Source organism: Stenella coeruleoalba (genome assembly GCF_951394435.1).
Source record: "Stenella coeruleoalba genome assembly, chromosome: 2".
NCBI classification, from domain to species: domain Eukaryota; kingdom Metazoa; phylum Chordata; class Mammalia; order Artiodactyla; family Delphinidae; genus Stenella; species Stenella coeruleoalba.
The window spans coordinates 24,870,227-24,885,069 of NC_137147.1; the positions used below are offsets into that span (position 1 = coordinate 24,870,227).

The 14,843-nt window shown below is 42.7% G+C and overlaps 1 protein-coding gene and 1 pseudogene across 3 annotated transcripts in view; one reads left to right on the forward strand and one right to left on the reverse strand.

Moving 5' to 3' along the window:
- Positions 1 to 14,843, forward strand: part of SPTLC2 (serine palmitoyltransferase long chain base subunit 2) — a 116,090-nt gene that overhangs the window by 17,294 nt on the left and 83,953 nt on the right. For both annotated transcript variants that reach the window (XM_079914655.1, XM_079914654.1), the window contains exon 2: positions 9,854 to 10,048. In XM_079914655.1, coding sequence (XP_079770781.1) covers positions 9,854 to 10,048 — 195 coding nt within the window. The remainder of the gene's footprint in view (positions 1 to 9,853; positions 10,049 to 14,843) is intronic.
- Positions 249 to 6,172, reverse strand: LOC307181838 (protein transport protein Sec24C-like; annotated as a pseudogene). Its single transcript has 4 exons — positions 6,144 to 6,172; positions 3,269 to 3,675; positions 731 to 2,972; positions 249 to 654 (listed from the first exon to the last, which is right to left on the reverse strand). The product of its transcript is annotated as a protein transport protein Sec24C-like (transcript).

Genomic DNA, 14,843 nt, shown 5'->3' on the forward strand with positions numbered 1-14,843 from the left:
AGATTCTCCCCCGCCCAGGCTCTTGTCTTCTGCTGGGAAGTGTTTGTGTGCATATGACAGACAGGGTCCACGTCGGATTCTCCCCCGCCCAGGCTCTTGTCTTCTGCTGGGAGGTGTTTGTGTGCGTATGACAGACAGGGTCCACGTCGGATTCTCCCCCGCCCAGGCTCTTGTCTTCTGCTGGGAAGTGTTTGTGTGCATATGACAGACAGGGTCCACGTCGGATTCTCCCCCGCCCAGGCTCTTGTCTTCTACTGGGAAGTGTTTGTGTGCATATGACAGACAGGGTCCACGTCGGATTCTCCCCCGCTCGGGCTCTTGTCTTCTACTGGGAAGTGTTTGTGTGCATATGACAGACAGGGTCCACATCGGATCCTCCCCCGCTCAGGCTCTTGTCTTCTACTGGGAAGTGTTTGAACAGCATCTCCAGCTTGTCCTCTTATTTCACCATGATAAGCTTCAGGTACCGTCATCTCTGTGCCCTCAAACTATCAATGAGGCCTTGCACCTTGGACAGCAGATTATCCAGAACTGGCAGAACGCTCCAGCCACTGGTGATCTGACTGAAGGAGGAGACGCCGAAGAGCCTCTGGACAACACCCTGCTGGACACTTGTTCCACGCAGAGGAAGAGGTTGAGCCTATTCTCCAGCAAATATTGGGTTGGCCAGAAAGTTTGTACAAGTTTTTCCATAAGATGGTATGAAAAACGAACGAACTTTTTGGCCAACCCAATATATATCCCCGTTGTTTAGATGCTCTTCAGATGCTCGAACTGCCTGTGGTTCAGTGGTATTCTCAATGGGGAGACTTGGTTAATGGTAGGAGCTGAGGATAGAAGAAGACGTTGGTCTCAGCCATGTCCGTGGAGGTAACTAGCTGTCGGACACAGGCACGGTCATCAGTAGTGACTTCAGCTCCAGGCTGCAGGACGTCACTCTTCAACAAAGAGTTCAGGTAAACTGGGAGTAGCTTCATGTACTCAAGAAGGATCAACTATCCCACAGAGCAGGGGCTGGCACAGTTCTTTCTGTAACAGGCCAAGATCTGGACACACTGAGTGATGAGAGTGTCACAAATAATTTTCACAGGGCTGTTCAGGAGGCCCCGGTATGCAGACTTGGCCATGTAGTTGATGAGCACGTCAGTCTCACAGTTTCAGTACAGATCAGCCAGCTGGATGCAGCAGTTGAGGGCCAGGTTGTGGATGCGGAGCCATCACTGCCCTGCGCAGCTGGTGTAGAGCAGGGCACACTGCAGGAGGGCTCCACTCTCTTCATTGAGCCGGTCGTCGTGCTTGAACTCCACAGTCACCGTCTCGTCCCCATCCAGCCCAGCCAGCTCCACATCTTTTGTGTTGCTCATGTAGAAAGCCCCAAAGAAATCTACAGCACAGATACCAGTGCTTGTCGGGACCCTCTTTACAGCATCAAAGCCAGTGACCTTCTATACATTCTGACCAGGTCACTAAGGAACTATTCCTGGTCATTCTCCACCTGAAAGCAAGCATATTTATGGACAGAGCCACCACTTAGCTGGGGTATGACAGAGAGCATGGCCACTTCCACATACTGGCTGGGGAAGAGGAAGAGGTCTACACAGCAGCTTTGGGCCACACACTCTTTGGCCAGTGTCTGACAGGCACCTGTCTGAGGCTGTAACAGAGTCTCCTCCTTGTCTGTGTTGATCAACTTCCTGTCGTCTCTGTTCTTCAGTTTCCCTGGGACCTCTGCGATGGGCAGGGAGGTGTGGAACAGAAATAGCTTCCCTGCACACTCAGCAGCCTTCAGAGCCTCCACGCCAGCCTGGATAACAGGAGCAAATACTGTCTCCGTCTCCCTTGTGTCTGCAAATGTTTCTGGAATCTGATCCAATAAGCCGGTGATGACTGCCCGAGACTCATTGACGTTGACCAGGAAGCCATCCAGCAGTGGCACAAACATGTCACCCACATCAGATACAACCATCATCTGTGGCTGGGCCAATGAGCTCTTCACATTGTAGAAGCAGAGCACCTTACTATAGGTGACAAAGCCAACGTGAATTGCTGACTTTTCTGCTCTGCCCTCCCTAGGCAGAAAGTCTAACAGTGACTTGAGCTCCTCACAGAGGAGCCTAACAAGACCACTCCTGATGCCATTGTAGGAGACATCAGTCATGAAGATAAGGCAGGAGGGCTGGGGAACTTACTGTTCTTGCAGCAATCTACAGTGGCCAAGAATTCGTAAGAGCCCAGGGATAGCTCAGGACGGTCATAAGCATCCACACATTTGCCAGTACGATCCGGATGTTGAAAATACTGGGGGGGAACATCGTTGATACAGCTGCAAAAGCAGCACTGGAAACGCCTCCCTCCCTCAATGAACTGCATGAAGGGGCACATGTATGCTTTGCAGCGATTGCAGCACGAAGGACCAGGTTCCCTGTGGTCAGCAATATATGGTGAAGCCTCCTCTTGGGGCAGGCTTGCCAGCAACTTGATGACAGCTGCCAGGGGCTCCTGAGCCTGCTAGACACTTCAGATATGCAAGGGATATTATAGGATGTGCATCGGATATATCGGGGGCTTGCATTTCCTTGGTCTCTCACCAGGAAGTTGGTGTTGACTAAGGGTGGCACCTGGCCCCATACACCAGCAACCATTGGCTCTGAACCCTGGTTGTTCCTGTCATCCTCAGCAACCTGAATAGGGCTCGGGATGGCATCAGGGTACAGGCGCTTAGGAGGCAATAGTTGAGGTGTTCCTGGCTGGCTGCCCAAAGTGTCTGCTCCTGGGTAGGGACTTCCATAATTGGGCTGAGGGCCCTGGGCTGGTCCAAAGGAACCATTTTGTTGCAACTGGTAGCCTGGCTGCTGGGAGGAGTGCATAGGTGGTGGTGGTCCTGGGAGCCCAGTGATTTGGGTGCCAGAGGGCAGAGCTTGAGGAGGTGAGGACACATGGTTGGGCTCGCTCCCTGGGGGCCCCCCCAAACTCTGTGCAGGCAGGAGTGGACCAGTCATCAGAGGCATTCAAGGACCCCCTGAAGCTGGGATATGAAGCTGGAGGCCTGTGGTGGGACAGATTGCTGGGAAGGCTGGGCCCCAGGATGACCCTGGGCCTGGCTAAGGGGAGAGGCCTGGCCCTGAGGGTAGGAGCCATGCAGACCGGTGTTAGGGAAACTTCCTGAGGTTGAGGCAAGTGGTGTTGGTGGACCATAGGCTAGACCCAGAGCGGGAGGCGCTGGGGCCACAGCACCACTGATCTGCATTCTGGCCAGCTGAGCAGTCACCTTTGTACTTGTCAGGGGAGGGCCATAGGGCTGAAGCACAGCTGGCTGGCGGACCACGGGAGCCAGTGGGACTAATCCAAATGGCTGAGACCTAGGGAGCCTCTGCATCTGAACAGTGGAGCTTGGCCCATTCTGTACCTCTCCTTGGCCAAACTGGCCATATGCCGTCTGGCCACAAGGGCCCTGTGCTGTTGAGGCTGGAGGTGCCCCTGGAGAAGGTGGGACTCTTGAAACACCTGGGGAGGGGTTTGCCCATAGCCTGGCACTGGGCCACTGGAGGCTCCACAGGGGGTGGGGCTGTGGGTCCTGGTTGCCCACCACAGCCAGATTGATGACACCCTGGGTGGACAGGCTGAGGCTCCCCAAATGGCAGCACAGGTGGGGCTGACTGACTTGGTTCCACCCGGCTCCAGATCCAGGTTCGACTTCATTCCTAATGTCAAGGCTCCCAGGCTCCACTTCCAGTTCCCTTAAAATCTTGTATTAAGGCTTCCCTGGTGGCGCAGTGGTTGACAGTCAGCCTGCCGATGCAGGGGACACGGGTTCGTGCCCTGGTCCGGGAAGATCCCACATGCTGCGGAGCGGCTGGGCCCGTGAGCCATGGCCGCTGAGCCTGCGCGTCCGGAGCCTGTGCTCCGCAGCGGGAGAGGCCACAACAGTGAGAGGCCCGCGTACCGCAAAAAAAAAAAAAAAAATCTTATATTAAATAGTCTATTACTTGCCCTTTAGTTTGTGATTTTTCTACTGTGAAAAGTTAGTCTTGTTTAACGGTTATGAGCATATTCTCTGTAGTTAGATGAGCTTAGCAGACAGATACTGTCTGAATTTTGATTTGAGGCATTATATTGCCCTTTTTTAAAAAAAATACTAGTTCTGACTTTTTTTCTCTTTTGGCTCTATCTTCATGGGTATTATTGAGAACCTGGGAAGAGGTTAGTTATAGCGGGCAATTAGAATCTGATGTCCCTTAATATAGGGAAGTAAGTACTTAGGATTTTGAACCAGGTATCCCTTATCCTAGATAAGACAGTCAACAATATTCCAAATGCACAAAATTGACAAAGTGGGGAGCCATTTTTTAAAATTTGCTAAAGACGTAAAAGTTTGCAGGCTATGCCAACATATAAAAACCTGTTCAGTAAGTGCAGAAAAGAAGTTCTAAGAATTTTAACATAGAGTCTGTATCTGTTAAATTTCTTTCAGTTGATAGCAACTGACTCTAGCTAAACAAAAAGGTGATTTGTTGCAAGGATGATAGGTATACAACAAAAGAAAAGGAAAAAGTAGGGAGGAATTGATGAACAACTCAGAAAAGGTAAAATGGCAGGAAATAACACAGCGCTTGACACCTTGGCAACAGGAGTTTATGGACCTTTTCTCCAGGACGTTGGCAGTCCAGTGTCCTTCAGACTCCTTCCCCACTGAAATTTTAAATCCCCACAAGAGAGGGTTGTTGGGTTCATTTTGGCATAGGTGCCTACTGCTGTGCCAGTCAGTTATGACCCAGGAAATCGGTCATATTGCACAGATGTGACCACCAGGGACCCACCCCTGGTATAAGGGAGTATTCCCAGAGAAGGGAGACTGATGCAAACTGGGTTGCCTTTCCAGTTCATGTCAACTACAAAGCCAAAGTGGAGGGCACGGTGTTACAGGCCTAGAACATGTTAGACGTGGAACAGAGCTCAGAAAAAGACATGGAATTTGTGGCAGAACTGCACTGGTACGCAAATCTCCTATTACATCCGTCTGTCATACCTTGATGCTTATCTAGAGATAGGGAAGTGCTACAGAGCTGTGAGTGGCAAGTGAAAATAATAACTCCTGTGCAGAACATCACTGCCCAGAGTGCACAGGATGACACTGACTGAAATCCTGCAGTGCATATATACTTGGAGGTCTGCATTTTTGAGTTTTCAGTAGGAATATGGTAATGTCAAAATATAGGTTTTTTTCACAGCTGGCTTTGGAAGCACTCCTTAGTCCATTCCATACGAGATACTTACCCACAAAAATTCGGGAACTTATCCTGATTGCAAGAAAAAATGTGGACTCCCAACTTTTCAAAATTTGCCTGCCAAGAAAATGAAGACACTTCTGGAAATATATGTTCAGAGTGTGGCACAGCTTGTGTGATGGGCATGAAGCTCCAAACTATTTTCTCTAGTATGAGTGGTAGGCAGTAGTGAGAGGCTAGTATATTTTCAGTAAAATTCCAATAAAGAACCATTTCAGCAGAACTTATTTTAAGGAACAACACAGCGTATCACTGGAAATGAATAGGGTTCATTTAAAGGAAAAGACATAACAGTCCTTTGATTGCTGATGCATAATGGGTGGTTCATATTGGACATTAATTTTTAAAATAATGTCCCAAGCTGTCTACCAGTTGGGCAGGTTCTGTTGTGATAGGCAGGTTCTGTCATCCTGCTGTCACATTAAGCGGGAATGTGTTTATTTGCTTTAAAAAATCATGCTTATGTGATTTTGTATCTATGTCAGGAATGTAAGCTTCTGTTTTCCAATAATTACTTCCCCAAAATTGCATAGTTACTTTGTGTCCTTTCATGGGATTCTCGAAACCTCTGCTCAGGATTATTCCTTCTAAGTCATTTTACAGAGTAATGAAAACCCCCTTTTTTTTTTCTTTTCTGAAACTAAAGAGAGAATACAATACATTTTCCAGGACTTTCTTTTGCTGCAAAGGACACTCTTAGGACGATTAGCGGAATCTAAATAAAGTACGTATTAGTATTCTAGCAATTTCCTGATTTTGATAATTGTTCTGTAGTTATGTAAAAGAATATCTTTGTTTTTAGAAATATGCACTGAAGTATTAAAAGATAAAGGTACAGTATAACTGCAACTGACTCACAAATGGTTCATGAAGAAATTCTCCATCATTCTGTCTCTCTCTACACACACACACACACACACACACACACACACACACACACACACTTATTTTTTCCTGAACCAATTGAGGGTAGGATATGTGCATTATGTCTCTTTACCTCTGTCTTAGTTCAGGCTGCTATAACAAAATACCATAGATGGGGTGGCTTAAACAACAGATATTTATTTCTCACAATTCTGGAGGCTGGTAAGTCCAAGATCAGAGGTGCTGGCAGGTTCAGGTCTTTGCGAGAACCCTCTTCCTGGCTTGTAGACAGCCACTTTCTCATAGTATGCTCACATGGCCTTTCCTCAGTGGAGATCTCTGTCTTCTCTTCTTATTAGAGCACTAATCACATCGAGAGGGTCCCACCCTCATCACCTAAACGTAATTATCTCCCAAAGGCCCAACCTTCAAATACCTTCACACTGGGGGTTTAGGGCTTTAACATATGAATGGGGTTAGAGACACAAACACTCAGCCTCTAACATTCTGCCCATGGCCCTCCTAAAAGTCATGTTTTATGGTGTGTGCTTAGTCGACTTTAAAAAAATTTCTTCCTTTGCCTTTTTTTTTCCTTCTTCATTTTCTAGAAAAAATATTACTGTTCAGGCAAATGTGTCTTGGTATTCATTGGTGTTCTTAAACTTCTCTTGAATAATAATACAGAGTGTCACACTCGTGTCTGCTTAATGTGAAATTTTTTGACCTGGAGGGAGTGATATGCTAATATTTTTCTTGATTGCCTTGTCGACAGTGTAATTCTCAAGTTAGAGTGACTGAAAGGCCTCTTAAGAGCCCTCTTGCATGGTGAATCCGGAATATGAAATATTCTGTAAGGGTTTGTAGCCTGTGTTTGTTTAGAGTGAACTTGATCTCCAGTCCAGTTGAGACTAGAAGGTATCAGATATGGGTTCTAGAAATGTTCTAATATTAATTGTATAATCATCATAAGTTAACCCCTTCTGTGACAGAGCAAAGAGCATAATGTGTATTTTCATTTACAAATACTTGTTGAGCTCCTATAAGGTGCCACTTTCTGTAATACTAATAGTAATAAAAGGAAACGTTATTATTTTTCCTTTTTTTTTTTGGCCAGTCCACGCAGCTTGCAGGATCTTAGTTCCCCAACCAGGGATCAAACCCATGCCCTTGGCAGTGAAAGCTCGGAGTCTAACCACTGGACTGCCAGGGAGTTCCCAAAAGGAAACATTATTGAGTACTTATTATTTGTTAGCACTTAATAAATACTATCCTGAGTGCTAGTTGTGCAGTGAACAAAATAAGCCTGGTGCTTTCCCTTATAGAATATTATACACGTATAAGATGGTAATACCATTATTTTTATTTGAATCATGTCAGAGATAGCATTTAGCATCTGCATTTGAAGATCAAGTAATTTTGTTTTCTCTAAGACTTTTTCACCTATCAGAAGTTTGCATGTCAGTTGGTCTGTCCATTCTGACTCTGTGAATGATCATAGTGAACTGTGCTTTGAGGCCACATTGTAAAAGTTACTTCATAGTTGAATCTCAGTTCCTTAAAATGCATTTAATTTTATTAAGTGAGGCTATGATAGAATCACACAATATTTAAAAGCAAACTAATGATTTAACTTTCTCCTTCCTAGTCAGTCCAACCAACTGTATAAATATACTTGGTCTTGCTGGTTTGGGTGTGTCTGAAATAAAGGTGGATCTCCTTTTAAAGAGATCCACCCACAGCATTCCTGGCATATAAATCTGCCACACATTTGTTAGAGACTTAGGAGCTCTGAAAATTGCCTTACTTTTTACTAGTATGTTCAGTTGAGAGAAAATAGTGTAAACAATTTCAGAGTTACAGTGAGTTGGGTACTGGTGTGTTCTTATGGCAAAGTATTTTTAGATATAGTTTTTTAAAAAGATAATCAGGGGCTTCCCTGGAGGCGCAGTGGTTAAGAATCCGCCTGCCAGTGCAGGGGACATGGGTTCAAGCCCTGGTCCGGGAAAATCCCACATGCCACAGAGCAGCTAAGCCCATGTGGCACAACTACTGAGCCTGCACCCTAGAGCCCGTGAGCCACAACTACTGAGCCCACATGCCACAGCTACTGAAGCCCGCATACTTAGAGCCCGCGCTCGGCAACAAGAGAAGCCACCGCGATGAGAAGGCCGCACACCGCAGGGAAGACCCAGTGCAGCCCAAAATAAATAAATAAAATAAATAAATTTATTAAAAAACAAGATAATCAGAATGTTATTTTTCTTGTGTTTTAAGTGCTTTTGATTTTGCTTTTTCCAGGTTAATTGCTTGCTTACATGTTATTACTAATTTTTAAACAATTTTCTATATTCAGATATTGGTTCATTTTTAGCTATTCTGTTCTAAACACATTACAACTTTGCTCCTGCATGAAAGTTTAAGCAGTAAATGTTAGCACAGAATTCCACCACTGGGGAAGAGATTGATGAAGACCTAAGTCAGTTTTATGAATAGTTTTCAGAGGTTCTTTAGGCCATCAAATTGAATCATTACCAACAGATTTCATGTATCATGCCTATCCAAGTGTCTTTCCTTTGTCAAATACAGTAATTTGTTTCCAAACTGTTCTAACTTGTAGCATTCTAGTAGCTTTCCCAAACTAATATTTAGCTCTTCGATCAGGTTGCCTGAGAGGCCAAGAAAGAATCTTTTATTCCTTTCGAATTCTTCTTAACTCTAGTACAGTGCTCAGTAGAAAATATGTTCCTGGTAAATTGTGACTGACCATCCTCACAGTACTGTGTTGTTTCAGAGTTAAGATTAAAGTTGACGCAGAAACTACTTTAGTGGAATTTTTCTGTAAAACAACATTTCCATTAAAATTGACCAAAGAGTAAACAGCTTTCAGCTATGAGATCAAAGTACAGTACCTTGGTGTTTGTATGTTAAAATTTGGATATCCCTAAAGAGGAAAGTAGGGATAATCTTATGTTTGGAAAAGGTCACTTGGTCAAGATGAAGGAGGACAGAATGATTTCAGGACTGTTAGTGATCACTCTAACAGTTTTTCCCCTTGTGTTGGATTTCACTTTCTTCCTGCGTTATACAGTGCTGGATCACTTAATGTAAGCGTTTTATTTTTGTGAATAACTTATTTGTGTTACCACTGACAACAAAGCTAGTATAAACTATGTGTTTCCATAGATGCCTAGTGCTAATAATTATTTGAAATGCTGTGGCTCGGTGGCTTTAAGAATATTTAGCAGTAAAACATTTACAAATATTTTATTTTATTCTAAAACTGAATTTACTTTCGATTATTTGTAAGCTAATATACTATTTTCAGGATAGGCTTTCTCTTTGTTTTATATTTTTTATTTTCTTCATTAGGACAAAGAAAATTATGCATTCTCTAAGCATAGCATTTTAGGATCTCTTGCATAAAATCAAGTGATAGAAATCAGTGTTAAGCGTTGTTCTTACACAGTCCTTCTCCCCTTGCTTTTCTTTGCTGTTCATCTGAAGTATGTATAACTTAAAACTTATTTCCACAGAAAAAAATTAGGCCCCTCTTAGAACTTAGCAGATGTTTGGTAGTGGTGGTGGTGGGGGTTGACAATTACTTAGAGAATTCTGAAGGTATGCAAATCTGTAAGGACTCAGATTTTAAGTAGCACTCTTTTTGTTACCATGACTGAAAGAAACATTTTTAACCTCCCTTTTAGATACATCATGTTACACAAAATGGAGGACTATATAAAAGACCGTTTAATGAAGGTTTTGAAGAGACGCCAATGCTGGTTGCTGTGCTTACTTATGTGGGGTATGGTGTCCTCACTCTCTTTGGATATCTTCGAGATTTCTTAAGGCATTGGAGAATTGAAAAGTGTCACCATGCAACAGAAAGAGAAGAACAAAAGGTAATTGTTAGTCTTTGATTCTGTAAATGGAAGCCTCTTATCTTGCGGTTTTCACTCATTTTTTTCTTTAGATATTTGGGTATACATTAAAATAAAAAATATTCTAGATGCAGTTAAATGAAAACATTCCACAAGGGAAGCTAAAAACAAGGGTAAAGCCATGGAGAAACCAAAGCATTTAACATGTTTTAATTTAATCATCACAAGAATCTATTCTTATTTTATGGACAAGAAAGCTAAAGTTCCCAGGTTAAGTAACATTTCCCAAAGATGCCTAATGTCAGAGCTGGTATGTGGACACAGTTCTGTGAAGAGCCAGAAGCCATGTCCTTTCTGTTCACAATACCATACTGTATCCCAAGTTGTGTCTACAGTCTTCTGGAAAGATTGTGTTCTTCAGAACTCATGTTGTGTTTTCACATAGGCACATTACACATACATGTCTGGTTCATAGATCGCCTCTTCTCCACGAAAAAACAAGCCCTGAAGCAGAATTTGGCTGAGCTACTCTGTTTCTGTGGAAAACTATCTTGTTTTAGTAATGGTAAACAGATGATACTGATTGTCTCTGGGAAGGAGGACGGCATTCACCTCACTTCACTTTTCTCTGCATACTCCTTTGTGCCTCTAGAGTTTTGTACAGTATACATGTATTATCTACTCTTTAAAAAAAAGAGTTGTAAGTCAACTGTACTCCAATAAGATTAAAGAAAATAAAACAACCTAATTTGTCTTGGACTAAGGAACACTATGTTCTTTCCCAAACCAAAATATTTCTTTATGGGCATTTTTTTTAATGCTTTAAATTTTATTATTTAAAATGATAAAAGTTTTTCTTTATCCCATAATAAAGTTTTTTTTTTCATTAAAAAAATAAATTAGAGTGAAAAATGCCTGATTTTATGAAAAACAAACTTGTTTGTTCTTGGCATGTGAAGTATGGGGAGGGTTGTCCTCTAGCCCAGGGAATGCACTAGATTAGAGAAGGGATTCAGAAGTTAGAAATTTTTTGTCTATCATACGTCTCACTTTCATGGGACATTAGAGGAGAGAGGCAGATGTGGTGGCATTAAGATCAACACTGAGAGGGGAGCCAGTAAACACTGGGAATGGATGATGGAGACATGGGAAGGGGGAGAAAGCACCAAGAAACATGGGAAAGGAAAGGACCTCATCGTCTACTAGGAAGCCAAAACCAATCAGCATAGGGATTGAGGATCCTGAAGCTGGGAGAACTGAGGATCCAGGCGTTCTCCTCTCATCTCAACCATTCTGCACCCTTCACAGCCCTGGTACCACAAGTTGGCCCTCTTTCTCATTGCCCTGAAATGCCTACAAGTTCATTTCATTAAGAAGGTATGTTGTGGATAACTAATAAGAACCTGCTGTATATATATTTAAAAAAAAGATATTTTTTTGCTAAAACAAGCAAAGCCCTGCATTCAGAACTTGGTCCAGTAGGCGAAACTAATTTTCATCATTGAAAAAAAATTAAATTTCTTTGATTCACTTTTTTCTACCCCTGTACATCCCAAACAGATTTCCTGGTAGGGTGCGTCCACAATATGTTGATTTTTTTACATCCCTTAGGCATGGCCTACTTACTATAGGTTATTAGCTTACTATGTACTTACTGTGTTGTACAGTATTACAATGATTTGTGTACAAACCAATATCTTCCTGCTAAACTGAGGTGATGGTGGCTGTGACTGATGGGGGCTAAAGTTTTATTCATATATTCAAACTAGAAAGTCTTTATATACAGGGACCTCTCATAGTGTCTAAACACTATAGAGACCTAATAATTGACATGTAGAGATGGGGGTGGGGGGGAGTGCTGACTGTGGTGTAGACAGCGTTCCTGCTGAGGGGATAGAAGTGTACGCAAAGGCATGAGGAATGTTTGGGAGAACCTGGAAAGTGAATGTATGAGAAATTGTGTTTTGAATGTTTGGTAGGCAATGAGGAGTCCTGGGCATTTTTGAGCAGGGGAGTGACTGGAGAGTTTGCACAGCTGGTGCTGTCTCAAAGTGTGATGAACGAATGAGTGAACCGATGGGGATGCATCTGAATTATTTTGTGAATGAGGACATTATCTTTGGAACTTTTTCTTGTCTCTTGAGGGTAAATTGACTGTTTAAGTATTGGGGCTGCCTGTGTGTACTTAACTTTGTGTAAAAGAATTGGAGGGGTCTTCCCTGGTGGCACAGTGGTTAAGAATCTGCCCGCCAGATGAATGGGTAAAGAAGATGTGGCATATATATACAATGGAATATTACTCAACCATAAAAAGAAACGACATTGAGTTATTTGTAGTGAAGTGGATAGACCAAGAGTCTGTCATACAGAGTGAAGTAAGTCAGAAAGAGAAAAACAAATACCGTATGCTAACACATACATATGGAATATATATTTTAAAAATGTACTGATGAACCTAGTCGCAGGGCAGGAATAAATATGTAGACATAGAAAATGGACTTGAGGACATGGGGTGGGAGGACGAAGCTGGGGCGAAGTGAGAGTAGCATCCACATATATACACTACCGAATGTAAAATAGTTGGCTGGTGGGAAGCAGCAGCATAGCACAAGGAGATCGGCACGGTGCTTTGAGATGACCTAGAGGGGTGGGATAGGGAGGGTGGGAGGGAGGCTCAGGAGGGAGGGGATGTGGGGACATGTGTATGCACGTGACTGATTCGCTTTGTTGTGCAACAGAGGCTAGCACAGTATTGTGAAACAATTATACTCCAATAAAGATCTATTTTAAAGAAAAAAAAAAAGAAGAAGAATCCTCCTGCCAATGCAGGGAACACGGGTTTGATCCCTGGTCCAGGAAGATCCCACATGCTGTGGAGCAACTAAGCCCGTGCGCCACAACTACTGAGCCTGCACTCTAGAGCCCTCAGGCCACAACTACTGAGCCTATGTGCCACAACTACTGAAGCCCATGCGCCTAGAGCCCATGCTCTGCAACGAAGAGTAGCCCCACTCGCCGCTACTAGAGAAAAGACAGCATGCGGTAACGAAGACCCAGCACAGCCAAAAATAAATTACTTAAATAAAGTAAATTAAAAAAAAAAAAGAATTGGAACACGTGGATTTTCTTCTTAAGTAGTTTCTAATTTTGTTGAGGGAACATAAACACTTCAAAATTATGGGCCTTTGCAAAGCACTATGCAGGTAAATAGTACTTGAATTGTATGCAGATGTAGAACAAAAAAGTAAACTGAGTAGCATAGAGTTAATCAGGAAATAATTCTTTTTTAAAAAAATTAATTAATTTTAATTTTTGGCTGTGTTGGGTCTTTGTTGCTGCGTGCGAGCTTTCTCTAGTTGCGGTGAGTGGGAGCTACTCTTTGTTGTGGTACGCGGGCTTCTCATTGCAGTGGTTTCTCTTGTTGTGGAGCACGGGCTCCAGGTTTACGGGCTTCAGTAGTCGTGACACACGGGCTCAGTAGTTGTGGCTCTTGGGCTCTAGAGCACAGGCTCAGTAGTTGTGGCGCACGGGCTTAGTTGCTCCGTGCCATGTGGGATCTTCCTGGACTAGGGCTCAAACCTGTGTCCCCTGCATTGGCAGGTGGATTCTTAACCACTGTGCCACCAGGGAAGTCCCCAGGAAATAATTCTTGAAAGAAGTAATAGGAGGAAATATGTAGGATGGAGGGGGACATTTGCCTCTAGAATTTGTTTAGGGGAGGACTGTACTAGTTTATTCAAATTCATTTTAGTAGGATTTTCACAGAAGATAATATTAGCAGTTAAAACAGCGGAATTCTGCCATTTTCTTATAAAAATTCAGCTATGAGAAGGGAGGGAAGGCTCATTTAGCGTTATGGCAGATTGTGTTTGTTTTCTGATGCTGGTTTAGATGTAGTGAGAGGGATAGGCCAGTTTTTAAGTGTTACACTGGGAAGAGGTGAGGGAAAGTGCTTGCTTAGGATCATAAAATGCAAATATAATGTTGCTACTTTCTCATTTCTCTGAGTGAGTAGTGTTCATAACCACATCCTTATTTTCTCCCTCATTCCATTATAAAAGAGAGCCTGTTTAAACTATTTATACAAGTTCTTCATATGTTGCTTTGGGTAGAAATGAACCACATGGTCATGCTAATAAAGATGAGTTAGCATAAATGTGTTCTATTTTATATAAATTGCTAAAATTATTGGAATTCTTTACTGCTTGATCTTCTGTTATTGGTGGTGTTTTGGATAAAAATGTTTTCTCTCAGTCTGGTTTCTTTTTTGTGTGAGGTGAGGCTAGTAGTTCAGAAACATGTATGTGATAGGTATAGTAAAAGCTTGAATTAATAAAAATGTTCTAGTATCTAGATAGGAAATACCTAGAAATCTAAGGAGTAAATTGTGGTAGATAGTTACCACACACTTACTAAACTTTAACATTTGCCTCTACAGTTCATGATCATATATTCAGAAATGGGAGGGATAGGATACTGGGAAGGGACATTATATGTCTATATCTTGATATATTTTAATTTTCAAGATACAAAAGAATTAAAATACATTAATTCAAATTCCTGGAAGGATTTATTCTTGACCTCCTTCAAAAAGTAGCTTACTAAGAATATTCTGATAATTGTCACTTTAGCAGTATCTTTGGAAACAATGAGTATAGTTGCTTGATATATTAAGCTGGGGGATTATCAATTGGTTTGTCTTTTTTAGTTCTGTGGGTTTAAAAAGAGCTCTACTTTCCATAGTTTTGTGGTAAGTGTGGAGCCCAGGACAGCAGTCAAGCAGTCACCTTTTTTCGGGGCCGCACTGTGCCACTTG